Source organism: Ischnura elegans, chromosome 2 (assembly GCF_921293095.1).
Source record: "Ischnura elegans chromosome 2, ioIscEleg1.1, whole genome shotgun sequence".
In the NCBI taxonomy this organism is placed as follows: domain Eukaryota; kingdom Metazoa; phylum Arthropoda; class Insecta; order Odonata; family Coenagrionidae; genus Ischnura; species Ischnura elegans.
This window is the reverse complement of record NC_060247.1, coordinates 42,380,732-42,405,699: the sequence shown is the minus strand read 5'-3', so window position 1 is coordinate 42,405,699 and position 24,968 is coordinate 42,380,732. Positions and strand designations below refer to the sequence as shown.

Genomic DNA, 24,968 nt, shown 5'->3' with positions numbered 1-24,968 from the left:
TATTGTTGGGCTACTAGATGAGCGGATTTCATTCGGTGGGCGACTGTTGAGCTTTTTTGCAGTGGAGGTATCAATGTGGGGTTGTAAATATTTCCACGAGTAGTTTTTTCTTCCAAGATCACCGAAAACAGCACAAAATGGCCTTTTACATAGGGGTTCATTCAATAGTACAACAATTAAATGTGCACGAACAACCATGCCCTGGATAGAGGCAACCTTCCATTGCGGGACTCGAACCCGCGGCCTCTTTTTGGCAGGCGAGGACTTCAGCCCAATGCCACTGAGGTTGGCAATTGGCCGTAAATTGTACTAATGGCCGTAAAACCTAACGGAATCGCAATACAACGTCAATGAATCTAAAGTATGTATGAATATACTCATCCATTAATACACCACTCGTGTAAACTGATTGCTACGTTTACATTATGCCATTCAGTTGTTACTCATAGTCTGCACTATTAAAGTAAACATTCGAACGTGTTCCCCGCTTGCTAAATGATCACCACCAATTACTAGCATCTGGGTGTTCGTGAATGCCTGTTATTCGCTTTGGTTTCCCGTGCGAAACTCGTGAGAGTCAGTTCGTTGTTTGTCCAATTAAATGCAGTTCATCGTAAATTGAACGTCAAGGGACGTTGTTGCTTCTGCGAATTCCGCGATTCAGAGGGGAATCCGGAGCGGAATGTTGCGTGCCGAATCGTAGAATTATCCGTGGGTTTCATTTTTCTCCGCATTCCCAAAGCGATTGGAAAATAATCCACTCTCGCCATCTCCCTTTCGTGCATTTATTGCAGGTTATTTATTCAGTCCGCTCGTGGTTTTATGGGAATTTTCCACCAAGGATACAATTACGTGTTTTGATCAATTGAACCCCAGATAGACCTATCGCTTTCACTCTTGCATTTACCAAAAGTGAAGTTCATGAAACTTTTTACCTCCCTATTTGATGCGGAGGTACGTATGAATTTTGTGTTGAGAATATTTGAATGAGAATTTATCGGGTAGTTTCATTTTTTCCTCTGCGCTGTTCATTCTGAAGGAAATTAGACGAACTGCCGCGAAAACCGCTAAATAAGTTAAATAAACAAACTTATTAGCGAATTCGAAGTACCAGGTGTTTCAAAATGAATAGCGGGGTTTCTACACTTTATCATATTTATTGCTCTTAACTTATAGCTATGAGCTCCGAGTTCCTTTAAAAATTGTTTTCTTTTTTTTTGATAGTTTCTCAGCCTAGAGGCCTTCCCTCGTAATGGGAAAATAAATCGTAAGGAGTTAAAAAATCTGTGATTTTTTAACTCCTTACGGTGTCCATTGTTCTAAAGTATAGATTAACCGTTCGCCTTTTTGGCAGTTAGGACGGATAATGTAAAATTCCGAAAAGTCCAATATATTCCTCCTATGAGAGGAATTCCATTATCAACTCTTAAATTTGTTTTTTCCAATGCAATGTGAATAATAGTACATATAACGTAGTATTGCTACATGCTGTGGCCACGCGGTGATTTTTTCATTTATTTTCCTCATTTTCAATATATTCGCGCTGTACCTAAACACTAGGTGGACTTCATCCTGATGTGAAATATTTACCGTAACTGCTTTTAAATATTGTATGCGGCGATATAATTTACAAATCAATGAAATGACATTTTCTTTGAAATTCCGTTGTCGCTGCCACGTGTGAAATATCATATGCTGAGTGAAAAGAAAAAAAAATATTCAAGCTTAAAAAGGTGTAAAAGAATATCAAGTTAAATAAGAGAGCAATGTTTGAAAACAGGTTTCCAACAGTGATCCTTTTTATTCGTCGCTTTGCGTGGAAATTTTTGAAATAATGATGAAGAAAAATGTGTAGGAGAGTTAACTCCATTCTTATGTGAGAGAATAGTAGTAATAATGGGATAAAAACTGTTCGAAAATTAGTCAGTCAGACACTCTTCAGACTGCCATTAACAGCTCTCTAGGCCGCTATACACGGTGAATGCTCCTGCGAATGAAATCACTCGTACTGCTATCATTCACGGGATCATGCAAGCAAAACTAGAACAAGTTCTAATTTTCATTGAATGATCATGCGAAGGGCTGCCTTCCCCCCCCCCAGAAGCAAAAATCGTAAAAGTCTTTAAGCAAAATCAGTACCGAATTGAAACGAAAGCATTCAACAAATTTTCTTTAAATAATATTAATTATGTATTTCGTAGTATCGCTCCATGCTGCGCCCACGCGGTAATATTTTCCTTTATTTTCCCCATTTTCGGGGAGGGGGGACGGTCCCCGCCTGCTCCCCCTTTGCACATATTCCTGTGTTGAATGGAAGTATTGCATACTGATATGGACTCACGAGGTAGGGATCCTCGGTGGCGCAAACAGGCTCTCCGGCCGCACGGCCACAGGCCTGAGTGTGACGACGCTGACGCCGTGAGGCGCCACCTCCGCGCGGAGGGCCGCACTGGCGCCCTCGACGGCGAATCGCGCCGAGGTGTAGGCGACGAGGCCTAGGGCGGCCGGCGGGGGCGACTGCCTGCCCCCCTGCCACTGCTGCTGCTTCTTGGCCGCCACCGCCGCCACAGTACTCGCGCTGCGCACCACACCACCACGGCGACCGCTGCTCAGGGCTGCCGCCGCCTCCGACGCGCCTATGTTGATGATGCGCCCTGGAAGGAGGGGAAGGAGAACAGTTGAATATATATCGAGCATTAAACAGCATAACTGCTAAAAATATAGTTATTATTTTCATTATATATTATTGTTATTATCTGTATATATTAAGTTTGTAGCATGTCAGTCTGTCTGCATTTTTCGCAGTCACACTTGGTCTATCTCAATCGTACCAAGTGTTACGGGGATAGGGTTTGGTGCGTTCGATGCAGAATCTCTGCGCGCACATTTTAAATTTGGTCACGGCGCTGTAGCTCGACATTGCGTTATTTTGAGGGAAAAAAGTGCAAAAACAAACCAAAAACAGCCTCCCCACAAAACAGGAGACAAACGGTGGTAAGCCACGATTAATTCCCGTCACTCCACTGCGGTGGTTCTCCGTAGCAAAACTCTAGAAACCAGACACAGGTGCAACAGTATGACAGGTAACAGCGCCAACGGCAACGACCAATAGAGCTGCACAGTCAACCTGGCTGTGGAACAGGCAAGTTGGCACTACTAGTCATATTTTTCATAAAACTTTTTTAGTTTTCACTGAGTTTTTAATGCAAAGATTACGGCTTCTCACCAAAGTAACTCTTTATTGTTCTACTCAGTTGAGAAATTTTCTCGTGAAGTTGCAGGTTGAGATTATTATGCAGTTTGATATATGTATTTGGATTAGGATAGTTTATTGCAAAACTAGTTTTTATTTGTTTTTGGACGATTCCGGTAGCAGAGATTACAATAGACGCTTTAAAATCTATTACATATTCCACATTCTATTTATTTCTAGTACTAATTTGGCACTTAATTATTTTTTGGTGTTGGTTTATTTTATTATTACTATGACTTTTGTTACAACGTGGAAAATTTCCCGCTGGAAACAGTATTAAGTATAATAAGAAACATAAAATTAAGATACTTAATACCGTTTACTTTCTTAACCTTTTTGTTCAAAGTTTTTAAACTTTTTTGGGAGGTCTCGAATAATTTTGTCGGTAAATCGTTTCAGTGAATCAATTATTCCCCAAAGTGCTCGCTATTGCTATACCCTCTGTCTTCCCTTTATTTTCCTCTGTGATGAACTTTGTGTCCTGCTTCGCTATGTGTAGACCTTCTTCGTTTATCTTACTCTTCGTCGATTTCACCTGCTCCTTTCTAAACTTTACCCACATCTCAAATTCTTTCAATCTCTTCTCTTCCCCAATTCTCACTTTATTCTGGTTATAATATCCTTAACTCAATATTAAATCCATTGGTGGTCCACGTATTCTTATCTTACCTAATGATGATGCGAGGCAGAATCAAAATAGCGACTTCGCTGCTGAGACATGGCATACCATTCGTGAGGATAAATGGAATCATAACAAAATTACTGCTATATGGATGGAAATTGTGAGAGAATCATTATGTAAGCGTGTAAACAAAAGGTTAGTAAAGAGTCTGATCTGGAGTGTTGCGCTTTACGGTGCGGAAACGTGGACACTTAAGGAGGACGAGAAAAGACAGGAGGCGTTCGTGATGGGGTGTGGCGAAGAATGGAGAAGGTGAAGTGGACGGAGACGAGGAGGGACGACGTAGTGCTGAATAAGGTGGGTGAGGAGAGGCAGCTTTTGGATGAGATACGGAGGAAACAGAAGGTATGGATGGAGCGAGTACTTAAAATTAGCGGGAGGGGGATGTTGAAAAAGGCGTTAGAGGGTCGGATATTAGGTGAATGAGGGAGAGGGAGGAAAAGAATAGGATTTTTAGATAAAATGAAAGAGAGTATGTTTTATTGTGAATTCAATAGAGAAGAGTTTAATGGAAAGGGAGGCTCACAGAATTCTTCTCAAGTACTCGATGGAAACCTACCTTAATCGGTAGAATACTTTAATAAATATGTATGAGAATACAATGATATTTTAATGCTGAAATTGTTAGTCGGGTTTGCCGTACGAAAGCGCTCTGATTTTTAGCGCATAGTGGTTAAACATTAGATCTTCTTACTTCCCATTTGAAAAATTTCACGAGGCACTAAATGAAATACCTATGTTACTGTCGCGATCAAGCCATAACTGAGAACATCGCTTTAGCCACAACCTACGGCTATCACTCTGTTGTGAAGGGGATTCTAGAGCGTCAATTCCAATACCGCGCGGAAAGTTTTTTTGTTATACACCTGCTGTGCGCATGAACTGAGACGCTTGGGAATTAGAAGGTTTTCTCTTTGTTGTGAAGTGAGGGGTGCGCTAAGGCAAGCAGAAATCTCCCGCATTGAAAAAGATATCTTTGCACTTTCACTGAAAGAGGTGTTCGGCTTTATAGTGCGATATTGAAGAATAAAATCACTCGTTAGACACCGAAGCTGCCGTTGAAGGTACAAAAATTGTTAAAGTGTTGAAGTAAGACTTAGTGGTTTATCGGCTGATTACTCGGGCTTCGACCTAAGAAACAGTATTATGTGTTGGTGCTGATTTGTCGAACAATTACCTTATTTTTTAATTAATTTTAGAGCTGAAATTGTTTCATCAATATTGCTTCCCTTATTGATTTCACATTGCTCTCATGACATTTGGATCATATTATTCGTTCTTATGTGATACGGGAAGAAATTAAAAGCTCATTTCTTTCGCTGTGTGAGCATCGAAGACCCTTAAAGTGTGGAGATGCTATACAACTGTTAATTTAGGAAGTTTTTCCCGCAATTATTGTGTATGAGGCATTAGCACTTTGCGTGCCATGGGTGTAATATTACGTCCTGTTAATCTTTCTGAAGATTGCCATGGACGTAATATTACGTCTTTCTATTTCATTGACTTTGTTTGCGTGAAGGCGTAATATTTCGCCCGTGGTACTTTTCCAGTTTACTGCGTAGTGGTTTTGTTATTTCAAAAATCAACTGCTTGACGGAAAAAGAGTTCTTTTTATGTCTTGAGGACGAAAAGTCCTCTGTAGCTACCGGCACCCTTATCTCAGCCTACTTTGTGAGAAAATTCTTTGGAGGAAAGAAACGTTCTTTGAGGGTGCAGTGACCCTTTTAGTCATCCAGGATTTTGAATGCTATGCTTGGAACAATGCTTTTTTTATGATTTCCATGGTTTAAATAGTTCAAATTGAGCGTAATAAAAATATTTTGCATTTTATGGCGGTACATCATTTGTTGCAACTTTTTTATTTAAAAAATATTAGGTTTTCATTGTTAAAGCGTATATTTAAAATTTAGCAATAAATGTTATTCAACTCATTCATAAAGAAGAAAAACTTCCATTTTTATTGAAATACACATCGATATAAATATATTTTTGATGCTAATGTTTAAAACAATTTGCGAATTTAGTAAAAATGGCCGGATTTTCAGTAAGGCTTTAAAATTAGTGGCCGGCACTCAAAGTGTTAATAAAGTTGTTCCATGAGCTCAGCAACCCATTAAATAGTTTTATTTGCTGGAGAAGCGCAGAAGAATGAAATACTTTATTTCCATTCTGAGATAACCGATTCGTCATCAGGCATGGTAATCTTACAACTGAGACTAGGTATAAAGTAATATTCAATGCAAGACATCCATCTTCACCATAGAATTATTTAGTCCATGATATGGCCGAAGCCATAGAAGAATAGAGGGCTGTTTTGTGGGAGAAATAAATATTAAAAGCGAAATAAACATGAAATGGAGTCATAAGCGAGGATTAGTCGGGCATATAAAAATATACTCGTAGTAGTAAAGTCGTTATCCCACTACAATGATCAGCTTTATCTTATTCAAGTGCGTTTGAATTTATGACTTGTGATGACGATGTGCAAAAAACTTATACTTCGAGAAGCTCATTTGAATAAGCGGAGAGGGCAATGCATCCGAAATGAGGCCCTCTTCATTATGCAGTCATATCCTGATGTACTTGGATATGGCTAGACTCAAAGCTACCACATTAATTCTATTCTTTCCCTTTGGGAACAAGCTACGTATTTTCAGGTATCAATTGTTTGTATACTGAGGCCATTGTTTCGAAGTTTGAAATCCTGATAGATAGGGTAACCTTGCTAGAGATCACATTTTCCTTTGATGTTTGTAACTAACGAGTTTTCAGCGTTGAAATATTGGTGAATATGCTATACCCTGGCAAATGGATTAAATCATGTGGCCATTTAAAGCTACGACCAATGAGAGGCGCTGCTTCATGAGCCACTTGGGTCGAGGCAGAGTGGGATGGGAAGATACAAAGAGATTTTCATTTTTAACTATGTATATTTGCATATTTTTATGAAAATATATGTACTAAAGAATTAAGAATACGTTTTAATGTTTATAATTCAACCTGTGTACAGAAAAATAAATTCGTTTCTGCACCGCATTGAGAACAAATGACGCATGATTGAAAATTATGCTCTAAGTTCATTGGGATTTTTACGCTCATCCGCAAGTCGAAGAACCTTGTTAAATTGTAGATTTTTTGCTTTCTAGACTAAAATTATATTTATTGGAATTTTTACGCTCAGCCGCAAGTCGAAGAACCTTGTTAAATTGTAGATTTTCTGATTAATTCACAAAAATTATATTTTATTCACTGCCATCGTCGTCGGGATTGGAAAGCTAAAATTGTCATCATATATAAGAATTCAGTTTTTCAGAATTGACACGCAAGTTTCACTACAGTATATTTTATTTGCGTTCTTTGAATACATAATTTAGAGCATGATATTGATTTCAGTCGTTAATGACAAAATTTTAAGGTCTGCGATGCGTGCCCCCGATCATCCGGCCCCGATGCTGCTAAGGGAAAAAAAGCTGCAGCATAAATTAACAGATTCTAGCATAGTTAAAGCATCAAAATTCATCATGTTTTGATGGGACGTTCGCTGTCATCATCTGCACGTCATCATCTGCAAGGCAATCATCTAAGGCTTACGCTGCTGTCGGAACTCATGGATTCTGACTAGTGGTCCTTTCCCTCAGAAGGTATTGTTATCCTTTATTAATTGAAATGAATTTAGATTTACAAATTCGCTGAAATTTTCTAGAAGATGGTGAATCCATTAGCTGTTTAGTTCATGTTTTATGCCAACGTAAATCGCCTCTACGAAGCACTATTTTCATTTTCTTCAAATACATTTCGTGTGTTTTGTTGCACAGTTCGCATGTTGTTGCTAATTTCTATGATGTCGATAAAAGCCATTGAAGATGCAATATTAATTCGAGAGAATTCTTACAATATATTCTTTCAAACAATTCTTGCATGATATTCATTCAATCGAAAGCGAGTGCATTAATTATTACGTCGACGAAGAAAACCTGTGAGTACGAGACATTCAAGCTAACCCAATGAATATGAATGTTAATAAAAGAGCAGCCACAGCAGATAAATAAAAATATACGTTATCGAAAAAGCTTATAGAAATTCAATTCCAAAGGCCAGCGTCTGCACTAGTTGGTGTTCGGAATGTAAATGCAGTCATGTAAAGGTAGCAGAAGTTTGAAATGTTGATTTCTCAGCAAAATAATGAAAGTATCAACAAAGTATCTCAATTAATCAATGTAGATTTGTTGATGTTGACCAAATCACCTGCTGTAAACAAAACGCCATATTTGTTTCGTTAAGGGCCCCAAGGGTATCTTACCCCACTCCATCCAACAGGCATGTAAGGTCTTTATCGATTGGATCACTTCTTAACAGCTAATTAATATCATTCCTTGGTGCGACCATAGTACACATTATGTAAGAATTGGGTAATTTGGTGTTTTATCTTTGATGTGTGTTTTCATTTGTTTTGCGTGTGTATCATTTGTAAATTTTGTACATTGAAATGGAATTTTCATCGATAGACTTAAGTAAAGATATCAAGGGACCAAAAGGGTCTTTTACATCTTGTCTAACAGACGGAGTGCTCAATGCTGCTCCTGAAGTGCCCTCTGCATAGGCCCCAGCCATGGCTAGGGTCTGAATAAATTTCGCTTTCGGCGGGATTTGAACCGAGAGCTTCGACATGGGATACCAAAACTGAAGCCGCCACACCATCGGATTCTTCGAGCAAAGTTTTGTATTTTCAAAACAATCGACGAACAAATAAGTGAAGTAAATACTTCTTCAAGCAGTCATACATTTGGTACTCAAACTTTTTCGAGACCATGTTGATTGGAGGTGCCATCACGAAACCAGTTTGGGGAATGGCATGACAATGTATTTTAAGAGAGAGTTGACGAGATTGATGCATTGCTCTGTGGTAGCATTCGGAGTGTAGAACTATGTGATAGATATTACGGTTTTGCTTTCTATTTCAGATCCACTTCCCACAGAACAATTATTCCTAGATTTTTCTTTCTTATATTCTTCCTCTTTCATTAATATCTATCATCTTCCCTATGGAAAAATTTCGCTGGCCAAATACTTGCACGAAATCCTCGGATTATTTCCACGGGAAGGATTATTTTCGTTATCTGCTTCAATATTCGTGATCAGGAGAATGCTTGATTTGAGGTGGTTAGCTATATTCATGATGATGTGGGGTTTTCCGGTGCTGAAATTTTTCTTGGCGCATTTCTCCAAGAGTGAAAGAACAGAGAGAAGCCAAAAATATTGTGATTTGTTCTGTATTCCCCAAAATATTAAAAGAGGCCAAAAATTATTTATTCCTCGTTGCTATACTGTATTCTTTGTTTTTAAGTGCATGTATTACCTAGAAATCATCTTCCTACCCTTGAAAATAAGCGTTAACTTTCCTAACACACGAAAACTCAATTCTTTGGTATTGTTGAGTAATCTCTCAGCGTAAAAGAGTCATTAATTTTATATTAATCATGAACGTTACCTGTCTCCTCCTCTGCCTTGATTATTAAGTCCTGCTTTTTTCAAAACATCTTTTTTGCAATATATAAACGGTGAAGTAATTAGAAATCAATGGGTGATCAGGTAGAAATAATCGATACTACGTGAAAAATCAGGATTACAATGGTACTTATATCGAAGGTTTTGTAATAAATTAAATCCGATTTTTATTTCCTTCGATAATTGGCGGGTAGGCATACATTTTCCAAGAGGGTATTCTGTGCGATGATTGATTTCAAATAGAATGGGATGAACATTCAGGGTGATAGGATCAGATATTGAGGATCATCTATTTCCTGAAAGACATTGAAATGATACGCAATGTTCGACACGCGATCAGCTTCTATTCATGGAGTTTTGAGTCACCACACCCAGCACAGAGAATGGCTAACTGATTACGGAATTAGATAGGTAGGTACGTGGGGAATATGCTTGACCTTGAAAGGAGCCACCTGTTGGCTATTCGTCTTATTGAATCGAAATGTATGTAGGTACGTACGTTTAGAAATTTTTCAATTTGTTAAAGCAAAATTAATTTATGATAGAAATCGTTTTGAATTAAAATAATCTAAACGTATGAAAAGTTTACACGTCAATGAAACTTGCCGAATGCGTCACCGACAACTCTTAACGTTTAGATTGGATTTGAAGGGAAAGTGCGCAGAAAATAAATCGGAGAGTGTGAGCCTATGAGAGTAAAAGCGAAATTTTTGTATGATCATAAGGCTAGATTACGGCGAAGGCGATTCATAATGGTGAAATGTGTGTACCTATGGAAAATAGGCTAGGGATGTGTAATGGGAAAAGGCCGTGAGACTTTCTTTCAAGAGCATGTAAGGCACGCTAATTGAATTTACGGGCTGCTAGTGGCATGGAAATGTACTTTAGAAAGGAAGGTGATGGATGATTCATGAAGTCTGGGATGGTTAAAACTATGCAAATGCCCGAAAGAGAGTGGTAGAGTATCACTATGATAAATCGTTTTTTAGTCAATAGTAATATTATAGCCAAACACTTATAATTCCTTTAATTGGTCGCGTTCAGCTGATGCTCATACAAAATCCTCTTCTTTGAGTCTTTACCTTCTTCTAATCGTAGGTTATCATTTAGAAATGTATGTAAATTTTTAGGTTTGAAAATGTGATAATAAAATTCAGAAAGGGAAAAATAAGTACATACATTAATAGAAATTAACAATAGAGAATTCAAATACATTGAAAAGTAAAAAAAATCAAAATAAAGTAACCATATGGGAAAAAATAATTAAAATGAAAAAATTATAAAAATAATATCTTTTCGTTAATGATCATATATTTCAACTGTTGCTAAATTCCTGCTATAAATTTATCAGTTTTAAGTTTCACTTGAATATCACCTTACGCTGATAATCATCCGCATGCGCCATTTCAATATGATTTTGTGAACTGGCTTGTTCGGGTGAGTTTTGACTCACCGGTACAGTCTCTGAATCGCGCCTTCGACGCAGACATTTGTCATGAGGAAGACAGAAGGCTGCAAATTTTCTGTCGAGCTCTCTATGGTTGCGCATTGTTAAGTCAATATGCAATGATTATTTATATCGCAGGTAGAGAGGACTGGTTAATCGGGGAATGAGATCGGTCACTTTCCGGTGGTATGGACTGAACGTGACCATTATCAATCTTAAATGCAAGACGGAAATAGGTATTTGGAGGAGGCAACCGAAAGGTTAGGTCATTTGCCTAAAGGAAGGGTTGGAAGGAAAGGTAGAGAGAAACCCGAATTCGACAATGTCCTGCTCTTAACGAAACGCGTCAAAGGGACCATGGCTATAACGTACCATTCGACGGTTGGAGAGTTGTAGGTGAAAAGTCTTCTACTCAGAATTCAAGCAGGGATCGGACTATCTCTGATAAAACTTCTCCACTTCCGAGATTTGAATCTGGACCCGTAGACCAAAGGTTTTCAGTTCCTTATCTCAGGCTACTGCCCCTTTATTTTCACAGACAAGTTAAACGTTGTAGAAATTATTTCATAATTAAGTAAAACAACATCTCTCTTCACACTTATTCTTTTAAAAAAAATATTTTACGCATTTGGTTTAATAATTTAATCGAATTGATCCTTGTTTTTTTTCAAATTTATATTCTATTTCATTTCCAAATTCTTGTACTCTCACTTTCTTACATTTGTTGAAGTGAATGGTGTATGGGAAAATGTACATTGTTACTGCATCTATTAACTACTTGCTTCCTGAAAAGGATCGTGATCAGTGATGACACTGCTAGGCAACCTTCATTTCTCTTAATTTCACTGGTATTTTCAGAGGGAGAGAGTAATTATTGTGATTGATTTCCTATTTCATGGTCACCGTAAGCATTTCAACCATTCCAGTGTCGCAATAGCTTGTAACGTCCCCCAAGGCATTCATAGCGTAAGGACTAAAATCTCTCGAGTTAACTCAACCATAAAGGAGTATCAACGACAAGAAATGAGTCGTAAAATTAATGAACGTTGACTGAATGGGTGAGCATTGCATTTTTCTGGTTTTTAGGTGAAGGACGTTGAAAGGAAGGGAGAATGCCATGTAGCGAACATATGGGCACGCCTGAACTGTTGTTAGAATGTAGTCTCAGAAAATGACACCGCCACAAAATTCTATTTCGAAAAAAAAACGATCAGAAATTGGATATTGTGTTTCACGAAATATCAGTGGATTCGTACGTGTCTTATAATATCTTAAGTATAGACTGTTTACTTAATCAAAACGAAGCTGAACTGGAATAATGACTATGTTGTGAAATTTCAAGGTTATTATTTTATCTAGCAGTAGTTAAAATTATGACTCTAGAGGCACATTTTATCGCCGTTTAATGGCAGCTTCTGAAAGTAAAAGGTGAAATTTATCCTAAATCGGAAAGATTATGACGATGATTATGCTTTTGGCTGTTGCTCGGATAATATCCTTTCTATTAACGAAGCTCATTGTTAAAAATATTACTTCCTGAATTATCTTGTTTCATGGAATGCATACGCCTCTCACAATATTTTGCGTCGCAGAATTACTCTGAAAAAATAACGGTGATAATTTTTACCAGGAAGTCGAAGATGGAATCGCATAAAGATAACGCGGTCTCGCTCCATTCTCTGAAGGAAACAATTGATCATCAAGTTGGTTGCTGTATCGACGACTATTGAAGTGGAACATCTTTCTAAGAACCCTTTCTTCTTTCTAAGGAGACAGGCAGATAATAGGTGCATCGAGTCTCACGTCCAATATCGTCCAGGCAACAATGGGGCCTGGTATGACGCGTAGAGATGATGGCTTAGGGATAATGACCGCAGGAAGATTGGGAGGGTTGGTCTTACCTTTCTTGCCTCGGAGTAGCGGTAGGAAGGTGCGCGATGCTTTGAGAGTCCCGAAAAGGTTCACGCGCACCATGGCGTCCCACGCGGAGCCGTCCTGCGATTCAAGACGCCCCCTGCAGCAAACGCCGGCGCTGTTCACCACGCACCAAAGCCCTGCAAATGGAAGCGAGAGAAAAAAGAAATTAGCTCAGAAATATAAATTCAATTAGAATTATAAACGCGTTGCGTGAAAAATCCACAGGGAAAAAATCATTCGCCTTGACCAGGATTGCGGACCTTGCGGGTGACTACCGTACAAGTTATCACCGTGGCTAGTCCCATTATACTTAAATAAATGAAACGCAGTGCGTAATAAAATCGTGCGTGATAAAATCTTTTATCTCCATACAGGGCATTCGAATAAAATTCTCCAATGCTTTGAGTGGTGACAGTACCCAGCAAAAAAAGAAAATGAAGTCCGAGAAATCTTGGTCCAGAAATGCTTACTCTATGTGTTATGTACCCTTGTTCATAGCGGCTGAGGATGTTCGCCGAACATAGTTCGGTCTGGAAACGCATATTTCTGCAGCCTGCAGTACAGCAGGCAAAAGCTGCAAAAGATTATTGCACGATCGCCTTCTCCCCTAGAGGACCCAAAAGTCACTCTCTCTCCTCCGTTTCATGTGCCAGCAGGCCTCTATCTAGAGTTGCGAGAGCATGCGGCATAGTAGATATACATGCATGGCGGTGGTCATCGTTCCAGTGATCGGCCAGTTACTGCATGGGGTCCGTTCGGGAGGCTTTAAGATTGAGTAAACTATTTCCGCCGTGTGAGTTCGCTCATACGTGCACCGCATATTTGCAAGCGGTGATACGAAAGTTCAATACGCACATTGGTATACTTTTACCATTATTAATTCAATCATGTGTTCTGAATAGATTTGTGGGACTTTTTACTGCTTCTCAAATGTGTATATAGTGTTCTTCAAATGAATAATAAACATGTTTTTACACAAACAGTATTTTTTCCAAATAGAACGGTTGATATTTTTGATCGATGGATATTTTGGTTCAAATTTCCTTTTTTTTAAGTAAAGCTTTTCATTTCGATTAAAAATCTATTGCTCGATAAATCAATTTTAACGTACATTTTTCCATTACTGTACCAGAAGGCCTCCATCTATAGTTCCGGGGCAACTTAAAAGGAACAGTAGATAGGTGTCTATAGGTATTTCTAACTTGTCTGATCTAGATTAACGAGACTCAACGGCATAGTAGATATACCCTTCTCTTGCGTGGCGGTGGTCATCGCTCCAGTGATCGGCCGGCTACTGCAGGGGGTCCGTTTCGGGGGCTTAAAGATTGAGTAAACTCCTTCTTCCGCCATGCGCTCGCTCATACGTGCATCACATGCTTCTTCCGCGAGCCGAGAGCCTTGCCTTCTTCGCCCTAACGATTTCTCTCCCAAAGAGAGAAACCTTCCCCCCTCTATCCCCTAAAGAGTTGGCTTCGCGTTTCCTCACCCGCGAGAGAACCATATCTCGCCTCAACAACACGCGCGCTTTCACGTCCCAGCATTCCCTTTTTCGTCGCTTTCGTTCGCCAGGCATTGCACACGGGCCAGAGTGCGTTTACCTACTAGTGTATATATCCGTTAGCTGGCCGTTTCCTGCTCCAAACGAGCTCCATATCGCCGTCTCGGCTCCCTCGCCGAGATTGAATAGGGCTGCTCCACCAAAGCAGAAAACAAAACGGAATTCAAGAGCTAGAAAAAGTTTTTCTCGGTGAACCTGCTTTAGATTGCGAAAGAGGTATTTGGAGGCTAAGCTAACTCGTTGCTTTTCAAAACGTTTTGCATGTTTTTTGGCTTTAGTGATGGAGTGATGAAATCCTGACGACCTAATAATTTGGAAGTCGCGAGATCGAATCCCTCTTAGTTAAGGTGCTTCCATTCGGAGTAAAAGTGATTGTGACTGTCAAGAGATTGTTATTTAAATGTCAGCTAACTAGGTTCTCCTGTGTCAATAAACCTAATGTCTCCTTGATTGGCCAGAGCAGCCATATTGGAGCTAATTTGCTTAGAAATATTGATCAGAAAACCTCAATCAAATTATGAGATATATATTCGAAGAGAAATACGCTCAATTACAGTTCATTTTCTCCGGCGTTGCGATTATTCGATGCATCCAGTAATCCGGCGTCCCGGGTTGGCGACATAAATGATGCTTTCAGTTTTATGTAAAAGATTTTTGATGCATAGTGAGAATTTGTTACGTTTTTTGGATTTGGATGTTTGTCTGGTCTATTTTCATAGGTATCGTCTGGCTCTAGTTTTGGTTTCATGATCTACAATATTGCTAAGAAAAATGAAGTTTTGTGATGAAATAAAATCGGCTATGAATCGTAGGTAACCGTGGCATCAGAAGGAGAGTGTAGATGGATCAAATCTCAAATTAGTATTTAAAAAAGTTTTTTTCGCATTTATTTCGTTTCCCGTGCATTTATAGTAATCCAGCGTTTTCGGTAATCTGGCCATTTCACAGTTTCATATGTGTCGGATTACTCAGATAGCATGACTGCTTTTCCGCCCTCCTTTTCATTTTTAAACGATTTTTTGGTGGTTGGTAATAAAATCTTTGCGTCATGGTGACAAGTGCGTTTCCTGCCTGGATAAATTAACTGCATTCAGGGATACAGACGTTTTTGACGAGGAAAATTATTTCTCCTGATTGGCTTGTATTCTGCCTTTGCAGGAATTTTTTTCTTCGCAGAGAATTCCGATCTCCTATTGCATTGATTTTGCACTGCTTAGGTGACTGTGTAAAAAGTCATTTAGCTAGTGATGGTAAAATTGATATTACCGCACAGCTAATAAGATTTTTTAACACAGCAGGACTCCAAATATTTAAATGTGTTTCCTAATTCATTTGTATCGACCGTAAAATTGATATAAAAACAACGTCATTCGTGGCCATTACTCCGCTGGAAGCACTGAGTGATGCTTTAATTTGGAAGTTATTTTTTTACATGTCTTTACTTTCCGTGTATTATTCTATTTGGGTTTCTGTTGGTGGCATGACGGTAACGTGTCGGAATGAAAGTGCTTGCGAGTCGTGTACGGTAATGAATCTACTGAGTTTCTCCTCACGCCCATGACGTTGATAACATTTACAGTTTTCATAGTTTGGCGGGTGAACTATTCGATGTGCGGATTGCTGCCGGCGAAGAAATTTACTTATGCATTTTTATTGAGATCCACTCGTCGTGTTTACTGTTATCATCTTCTAGACCGTTTTACCTCGTGGCACTGCATTGTTTACTTAGATACGCCATGCACGAAGTCCAACATGCTTGAGTGATCTGCCCGAAGGTGGAACACCCGCTTTACGGAGTGCACGCTAACAAGGAGCCGTTCCGGCAATTCTTTCCTGAAATTCATTCGCTCTACCGTAGGTGCCTTGAGCCGCTACCGCAAGCCGACTCTCTTCCCGGAGCGTCTGAGCTTAGGATTTGGTTGACTGAGGAAAACACCGATATCGCAGAAACAAAAGAGTAATTACTACTCCTGTAACAGTACTGCGTTTGTTAGAGGGCTGAACCAGGCACCTAGCGAGAAATTTATTTCAGGGGAGGAGGGGAGATAATTCTAATATAAGTCAAGTCTCCTTTTAATCCAGAAAGTGAATAGATTACGTTGTTGCTTTATTTTATGAGTACCCAATATTTATGTGAGTTACCCAGAATTTACAATGCTGCCCAGGACGGGAAGTAGGAGTTTTGTCAGGGGAAGCAAAGATCAGTTTGCCTCTCCCCCTTCCCCTGATCGTCTCTCGCTCCCTTCCTCCCCCACCGTAAAAATATTTTACCTCCGATAGCCATTGTTTGTGATGCGGCAGTTGAAATTACTCACACATATGTTTGCTATTAAGGGGTTTTATTAATATTATTGTTTAATAATTTATAATTAATAATATTGGTGCATAATGGTATTAGAAAAATAAAAAACCCTTTTTAAAATAAACTTACAAAATTTTGCCGTGTCCTGAAGTCTGGCACCCGGGGCACGTGCCCCCTCTGTCCCGCCCTAGTTACGGGCATGATACTGCCTATAATTTGTACTCTTCGAGGGGATGCACTTTTAAGTGCAAAAAATTTCGAAACTTGTGCGTCTTAGAGGGTACGCAGAGGGTTCTCTTAGCTGTGAAATACTCTCGTGGGAGGGCTTAATGACTGCCGTGAAGAATGTGTTTTCCTATTTATGGGAAGAATACTGGCATCGTGCTCGACTTTGGAATGCCTCTTTACAATTTTTAACGTCATTATCTTCGGCTATCTCCTTCCTGTGGCTGTCCTGACTGAGGTTTGTGAAATCATCCCCACGTAAGAGAAGCGAGGATTTGTGTAGCCTGATAACAGTGGAACGCCATCCTAGATAGGTGAACTGGACTTAGTGCAAGACAAAATGGAAACAGCTTTTCATTTCCAACTTTCTCAACTGCTATTCTTGCAAGATTATTAAGAAATTGGATTTATCTCTTATTTTTCGTTTTAAACTTTCGAAGGATAATTATACATCTAAAGATAATACCATTAATTATTTAACTGATAAGGAATTGAGGAAGTAATTAGAGAATTCATTTAAAATATGGAATTGAGCAATAATGGCTCAAAAACTACAAAGCTGTAATTCAGGTGCAGGGTAATGCATAACGTAACGTAATTGTGATTAATTTTTATTTGGATGAATGCATACTTAAAAACAATCGTTCATTAAACAAAAACCATAGCCCTTAGTAGCTTGCATGCCTATAAAGGAGGTTATACTCGCCACCGGTTTTCTTCTAATATACCATTCTCATTCCACATTTTTAATATTTATATGTAGATACTCTACCTAGACGTATTCTCAATTGATCTTGTGATATGTACTTGGTATATGATCATCGAAAATGTGTCATCGTTAGGTACACAACTTGATACTTCATCCTTTCGATACGGTTTAAATGACACTAAAATGTTATGCTAACCGTGTAAATGTTTTTCGAAACTGAGTCCCGATGATAAAAAGTGGAGCGCAAACATTAAACACGCCTGCGGTCTCTCCATGTTTAAAATTCATGAGAAGTTCCTCTGGAATAGCTTTTCCCTCCACGAGTGTTTTACGAATGAGCTGGCATTCCTCGCTACTAACTAGATTGTTCATGACACCGCGCGCGCCGTATAGATTCCGTTCTCTATTGTCAGCTCTCCGCCTTGACAGCGGTTGAGTCCTGTCCTTGAAATAAAAGGATGGGTGTGAGTCAACTTCATCTGCACTGCAACGTCGACTTAAATCTTTGTTATAGCTAAAGTACTACGGCTTCATTTTTGAAGAACATAGAAGGTACTAGGATGCCTGATGGCTAAATTCCAAATGTAAACCTGATGATTTCACGCTTAAATTTGTAAAACCTATCCACTATGGAAAATGAAAGAATGAAATTTGTAATTTCACTAATATAGCTCAAAAAGGACGACCTGGGTTTCATAACATGGTGACATCGTCAGGGAGGTATCATCATGGTTGCATTGCATGGATGACGATGTAACCATGCTATGAAACCCGGGTCGTGCTTTTTCTAACACATTTGTGAACCTTACAAAGTTTATTCTTTTAATTTCCATTCCAAAAGTAAATTACAAACGGACTTGAAATTGTAACTTACAGGTTTGATTGCATTAGGTTGCCATTTTGCGATAAAGCGAAATATTTAACATATGGCTCGCGTAGCGTTCTCGTTTTGAACTGATGTCAGACTATTTATACGACCGATTGATGTTATAAATATCGGTAAATGTATTGGCTCAGAACGAGTTACCCAGTTGTAATATCCATTGTAGGGAGGAGAGAATTTTCAGTCATCGTTAAAATAGAACACGATGAAGTTTTCAAATTTTAATGGGAATGGCTGCATTGAAAAAATAGTTTTTCTCTCATCCTACTGTTACTGCTATACCGGAAATATACCACTGTAATGAATACTGAAGGCATTTTCATGTAGATGAAGTGACGAATAATCTTAACCTGATTAATGAGCTTTTCATCGCCCCAATAGCATAAGCGGAACCATCGCCTGCGATTCGATGATGTACACCCTAGCTCACGCACGTATTTACTTAATAGAATTTTTTATTATTTAGGCCTGAAAACATTCAATGTATTATCAATGCTCTTGGATACGAAAAAAGCTCCGAGTGAAGTTGATTCTATTGAAGCACACTCTATACATATAAATTCAAAATAGTTGGATTAGAAACCATGAGATAGCTAATAGTGTTTTTTGTTTATTATGGTTATTATGGTATTTATATGGTTTTATTTACATTTTATTTGAGAGGAAGAAATAAATACATCCATTACTCTCTATTTTTTTATGCCCGAGCCGTATATATTGCTTTGCAGGTCGATCAAATGCATTGAGCAACATGCCGAACACTAATATCGTATAGCAGCATAAAATGTTTGGGCGATGCTGGTGGTAGCAGAATATTTTAAGCAACTTTATCTCATGCTCATGACCTGGAAAATTAAGCCAGAGCTGGTTGTATCCGAGTATTTTACGAGCGCAGCTGGCATCATTGTTTATAGACGTCAATTTGAAGGGTGGAGCATTGTTCGTTCCGTACTGCTCCTCGACCAAATCGGGATAACCTAGTTGTCGAGGACATCGTAAAATATAGTATGCCTACTCCCATATGAACTATGAATGACGCCTCCTCGTATTTTTTTCTTTACATCTTTTTAGTAGGCGCACTTGTTCGTGCGCACGGGAAACACTCGAGAGAATTCCGTACCCGCGATTCACACACCGCGAGACAGGGGGAGAGAGACAAGATCACGGCCACTACGCCTTGCGTCGCGTCGCCCGTTGTGTATAAGCATAGTGTCGAGTTTTATTCGAAAACATTCACGGAGAGCGTGCGTGGGAATCCGGGGAAGGAGTGTGGGAGAGAGATGTTAGAGTGGGCGGGGAAGGCATGGGATTGAGAGAATAAGACGTGAGTGGGAGGGTGAAAAATGGTGAGAAAAAAAGGGCGACATTGTTTAAGCATGGCTGAGGCGTGTGTGATTTTATGTGCGTGTCGTGAGGTGGGGTCATGGCGCAGCGGATTTCGGTTCATTTTAATGAGTCGGTTCATTTTTAACGATTCGGTTTATTTTTAACTATTCGGATCATTTTAAATGATTCGGTTCATTTTTAACAATTCGATTCAATTTAAATGTGTCCTAACATTTTTTATCTCTACATCTATATCTATGTAATGTGCAGCCACCTCCAGGGTGCGTGGCATGGGAACCTTCCTCACCAGGCATGCAGCCTTACAGCACAGCACTCACCCTAGCCTTAATCAGTCACGCGCTCGCTTGCCGAACACAGACCAAGCACACAGGACAGTGAGATGAGATCCAGACCAGAAACTAGGAGAGCGCTAAGGGTATGAACATGCTACCATGCGAATAAAGCTATTAGTTAGTAATAGAAAACGAAAATTTAGCGTAGTAACTGATTCATGCATAAGTTATAGCAGGCCAAGAAATGCCTGCAAATAGCTGGTATTGATAATAATATTAAGTTGTTACCTATACATACGGAGCCAGTTCGGTTAATGTATTTGAATCTAGAATTCATTTAATTCCTAACATTGTATTCAATTAAAACCTTAACATTCAAATAAAAAGGGTGTGATTAGCCGAAAACTAAAAACAGCTAAGAGCATTTACAGCTTTTACGCGATTTTGGTCGGAAGCATCAAAAGACTCGGGAGCTGCGAGCCTAGGTTTACAATGTTTGATCTTTGCTGGGTTGTGTACGATATTATGAATGTGTGAGGTGATATCGTAGCCAGCAGAGGCTGGGATTTTGTTTGATTTAAAATGTTAATTTCAAATAATAAATCGATTCATATTAAAGATTCGTTTCATTAAATCCCTGAATTGCATAGTGTTCAAAGAAAAGGGTCCTTGTCAGCCAAAAATTAAAACGGCGGACATAGGGCGTTACGTAGGTTTTGCACGGATTAGGTTGGGAGCCTATGGAGCCATGGAAGCTACGTGCAAGCCGTACAACCTGTAATCCGGGCTGCTTTGTGTATGATTTTATGCGTGGGAATCAAGATCTTCATACATTTCAGTTATTGGAATCATTTAATCCCATAAATTAAAAGAATACCAAGGATAGGGATGCGATTCGTCAAAAATTGGTATGAGTGAACGAAGAGCGAAACAAAGCTTTCACACAAATTAAGTTGCAAGCATTTTAGCCTTTATCATTAGGTAATAAGTATTATTACTGCACTCTCTTCTGAACTCAGCTGAACTGAGTTTTTTTAGGCCTGCTAATCAAATTCTTGGCTTTAAACACGTGCACAACAGCTCATGCTTAATGATTGCGCAATTCCGGATCAAATATTAGTTTATTGCCCCCAATCTACGCACGCTAGCAATACCCACCAAAATAATAATAAACTTGACATTATAAGTCGGCACCCCGTTTAAATTTAAAATTATGATTCAAGTCATTCATTTTTTTGTGGCCTCTTTGTTCTTATAAATAGGCCCAATTTTAGATAGTTTTAAATCCGTAGGGAAAATATCTTGACATAACAATTCCATTTTTAAGAACAACAAGGTTTTTTTGTTGTTTTTCCTATGCATGAAATACTTCGGTATTGGGATATTATGGGGCGGGCTCCATTTTTCATACGGAGTTTTGAGACAACTGATCTGAATTTGATCGTGACCGGTGTATGGTGAAGGTTTTTATTGCACTTCAAGCATATGCTCATCCCAAATGACAGCGCAGTTGCGTATCAAACATTAATTTATGGTCCCCAATCATCGTAAAGTGGCAATTTTTTCCACCGCGGTAAAAATAATTATATGGTAATAATATTATTTTCCATACATATGTACATACAGTAATTTTTTTCCATTCAGGGAAGTAAAGTAGCCTGTGAGGCAATAAGTCAAAAATGAGGCTTACTTCAAAATTCTTAAAATGCGGAAATGTAAAACATAAAACTAAAAATACTAATTTTCTAAAGAAAATCATTAAAGGTACTTCGTACGAAAAAAATTGTAGTAAATATAAAATGAGTAACAATGTAGAATGAAGAATATCTGAAGTTAAGCATAACATGCATAATACATGTACGATAACGTTTCAATAATATCAAAAGTTATTATCCATTTTTTATCAACCTTGATTATTGACCGAAACGAATAGTTTATTTAATTCATTTCCTAAATATAACAGATTTAGTCGGTAGTACATTGAAATTAAAAATTATTTTTTTTAACAGTTCTTTTGCTTCATGCCCACGAATCGTTCATGTTGAACAAACGACTCATTCATGAAAGGCACGAAAATGTGTAGGTGCGGGTTATTCGCGTGTGGGTTCGAACGGGGGCGTGGGAGCAGGAGTGCGGCTTAGGGCACCTCTCTTGATTGTTCCCCCTTTTAACCTCATCCTCTTCCCTCGTACTTAACAATGCTCTAAGCTTGCCGGAATGGTGTGTAGGCGGGGCAACGCGGAGTGCCAACTAAAACAATTCTCTCGTGGAGTTCTTTCGGGTAAATGAGAAAAAGAGGAGGACAAAAAATATGACTGCGAGAATTCGTTCGCGCGCGCGCGCCCAGAACTACTGGAAGGGGTGGGTCGCGCACTTTTTTGCCTAGCTCCCACGCAATAACAAGGAAAAGAATTCCCTCTCGGATTTTGGAAATTCTTTCCTTCCTTTTGATATGAACACGCGCCTTGTAGTGGCTGTTGCACTCGAGTAACTTCAGAGGTCGTATTCTGAGTTTCGCCTTCGGTGGTGGTGTCGCCAAAAATAATTCCATTCCTTTATTTTTAACTTTATGAGAACCCTCAGTAGGAGTTATTTACATTTTTCTCCTTCGTTAATTTTTTTCAAGGAAATAAATTTAATTCAGGCTTCAAAAAATTGCGTCGAAGTTGTTTAGTGGCTACCAATTGGTGTGTGAAGTCAAGTTAAAATTTCTCTTCTTTATTTATTATTCCTATCGTCAACTTCCAAGGACTTGAACGTAATCTTTCGTTTTCTAAATATTATGCGCGGATAAATGGAATGAAAAAATGATTAGCCGTGCCCACCGTATATGAGTTGTATTATTTGTATGATCTTATTTAAATTTTCTAAGAATGCTCTTGCAAGCATTAAATAAAATTCCGTTATTTTAAATTACTGAGATAATTATTTGCTTTTTGAAGGCCAATTCAGAAGAGAAATACACGTTCTCACGGCAAAGCTCTTTTCCGAAGCTGTATGAGTAACTAATCCTTATTTAGTTGTTATTTTCGCCTTTAGCTATTCCAATGGGTTCGTCTTTATGGACCAAAAAGCCTCAACTTATGAGGCAAGTGCCTTGTGGTAATTTTAGATCACAATTAAGATGATTAAGATTGACATTCGATTAGGTGCGAGTGGTGTAATACTCGTTAATGTTTCAAGTCTAATCGTTGACGATGAGGATTTGGTGGCAGAGTCGTAAAATTTCTTTGCATTCGTGCTTGTCCATACTGAGATCTGTTTTTGGTTGTGATGAAAGAGCTTTTTAGATGTCCAATTCTAGCTAATACCTCAAATGAATTCGAAAGTGAAACAGTAACTTTGCTTTATTCTGCGGGTTTATTTTTTTCATCCGTGGAATTTTTTGGGACCAAATAGTATGTAAATCTCTGAAAGACCAAGAATTTTCATTATTGAAATTCAACTTTTATACAGTTTGTCCTGATACTATTGAGCGAATTTTTTCATCCAGGCAATGCTCTCTCAATTCATTTTGAGCCTAATTGGATTGGATAATATAATTAAGTTTTTGGAAATAAAATAATGATCAACAAGTTTCAATATACCCGATGAAATGAAGCTCGTCTTCGAAAAGCTATCATGGCTTTAATTCTGTTAAGGGAACCATCGCCTTACAATGGCCGCGCATTATGAGAAAAGTACGTATTAAGATTACTCAACCATCTGTTCTAATCAGCTTTTGTGATATTTTAGAGAGTTTGCTTGCAACCTTAAAAAGCGCCTTTTACAGACGATAATAAGTGAGAAAAGGTGGATCGACTATCATTTTATTGCCCCCAATTCACGCTTACATAAGTACCAATTTTCCCTACCTTCATAATAATGAAGCATTAAGAGTCGACACATACTTATAAAAGAGAGAGTGAGTAAAAATATAAAAATAAGGCAACAAAATTTTAATCAAGGGTGTCAAATTTAATGTCAAATATTGTGGTGAAATTAAGTTATTTTACACCCAAAATCGAAAAGCAATCACTGCTCTCATAGTAATGGACGCAATTACTACTGGAAATAATCCACTTATCTTTAGCATATTTGATTGATGCGTTTTGGTCAGTGCTGAGAACCTTTTCCTTTCATGGTGTTAAGCTATTGTATAACGTTTACCCCTTGAATATAGTTTACATGCTATATGATTTAAAGATATTTTTCGCCTTAAGGGACGGCGACGAGTCATCAACGACGTATGCCTATCTTCCGTCGAAACCTGAATCTAGTAATTAATTTTAGTTAATTTAATTAATTTTAAAGCTAATATTTCTAGATTTCAGTTTATTAAAAAGCTTGCCCTACGAATTGACGTACAACACCTTTCGACCGGTCGGACATGGTCTTTTTCGGTACGATTTTTCGCCTAAAACAATTTTAATATTTTCAAATCACATAGATCTTTGTCCACTTGTATAAAAAGTGTAAAGGTTTTACATATTAGAAAAAAAATAGGTAGAGCATCAAGGTTGAAAAGTAGGAAGAGTTTAACATAGAAGTACTGTGTATATCCTGAAAATTGTTCTAGATGTCAGTATTAGTTTTTAACGAGCAATATGGCACGAAAGAGGGGGAAAAATCTCGTCTTAGTCGGAACAATGCGTCCTCTTATTCATGACCTATTTTTTTGTTTTCCGTAAGTAATAGTTAGGAGTTCAGAATGAGTTACTTAAGAGATAGGATTAAAATAATTCGCAAAACTGTAGCTCCTGAAAATTATGCTTTTCCTCCCACTCCCGGCGACAATCTCGGCAGAAACAAAACGAAGGGAGATGCAAGATGAGGGCAGTTCGTCTTGATGTCCTCATCTGGATTCTTTTTTCTACGAGCGCGACACG

General features: G+C 38.5%; 1 protein-coding gene across 1 annotated transcript in view; it reads right to left on the bottom strand.

Annotated features, from left to right (window-relative positions):
* LOC124153653 overlaps positions 1-24,968 on the bottom strand; it is a 99,772-nt gene that overhangs the window by 30,963 nt on the left and 43,841 nt on the right. Inside the window, exons 2-3 of the mRNA XM_046526947.1 lie at positions 12,789-12,941; positions 2,342-2,654 (exon numbers count right to left, since the gene is read on the bottom strand). Coding sequence (XP_046382903.1) covers positions 2,342-2,654; positions 12,789-12,941 — 466 coding nt within the window. The remainder of the gene's footprint in view (positions 1-2,341; positions 2,655-12,788; positions 12,942-24,968) is intronic.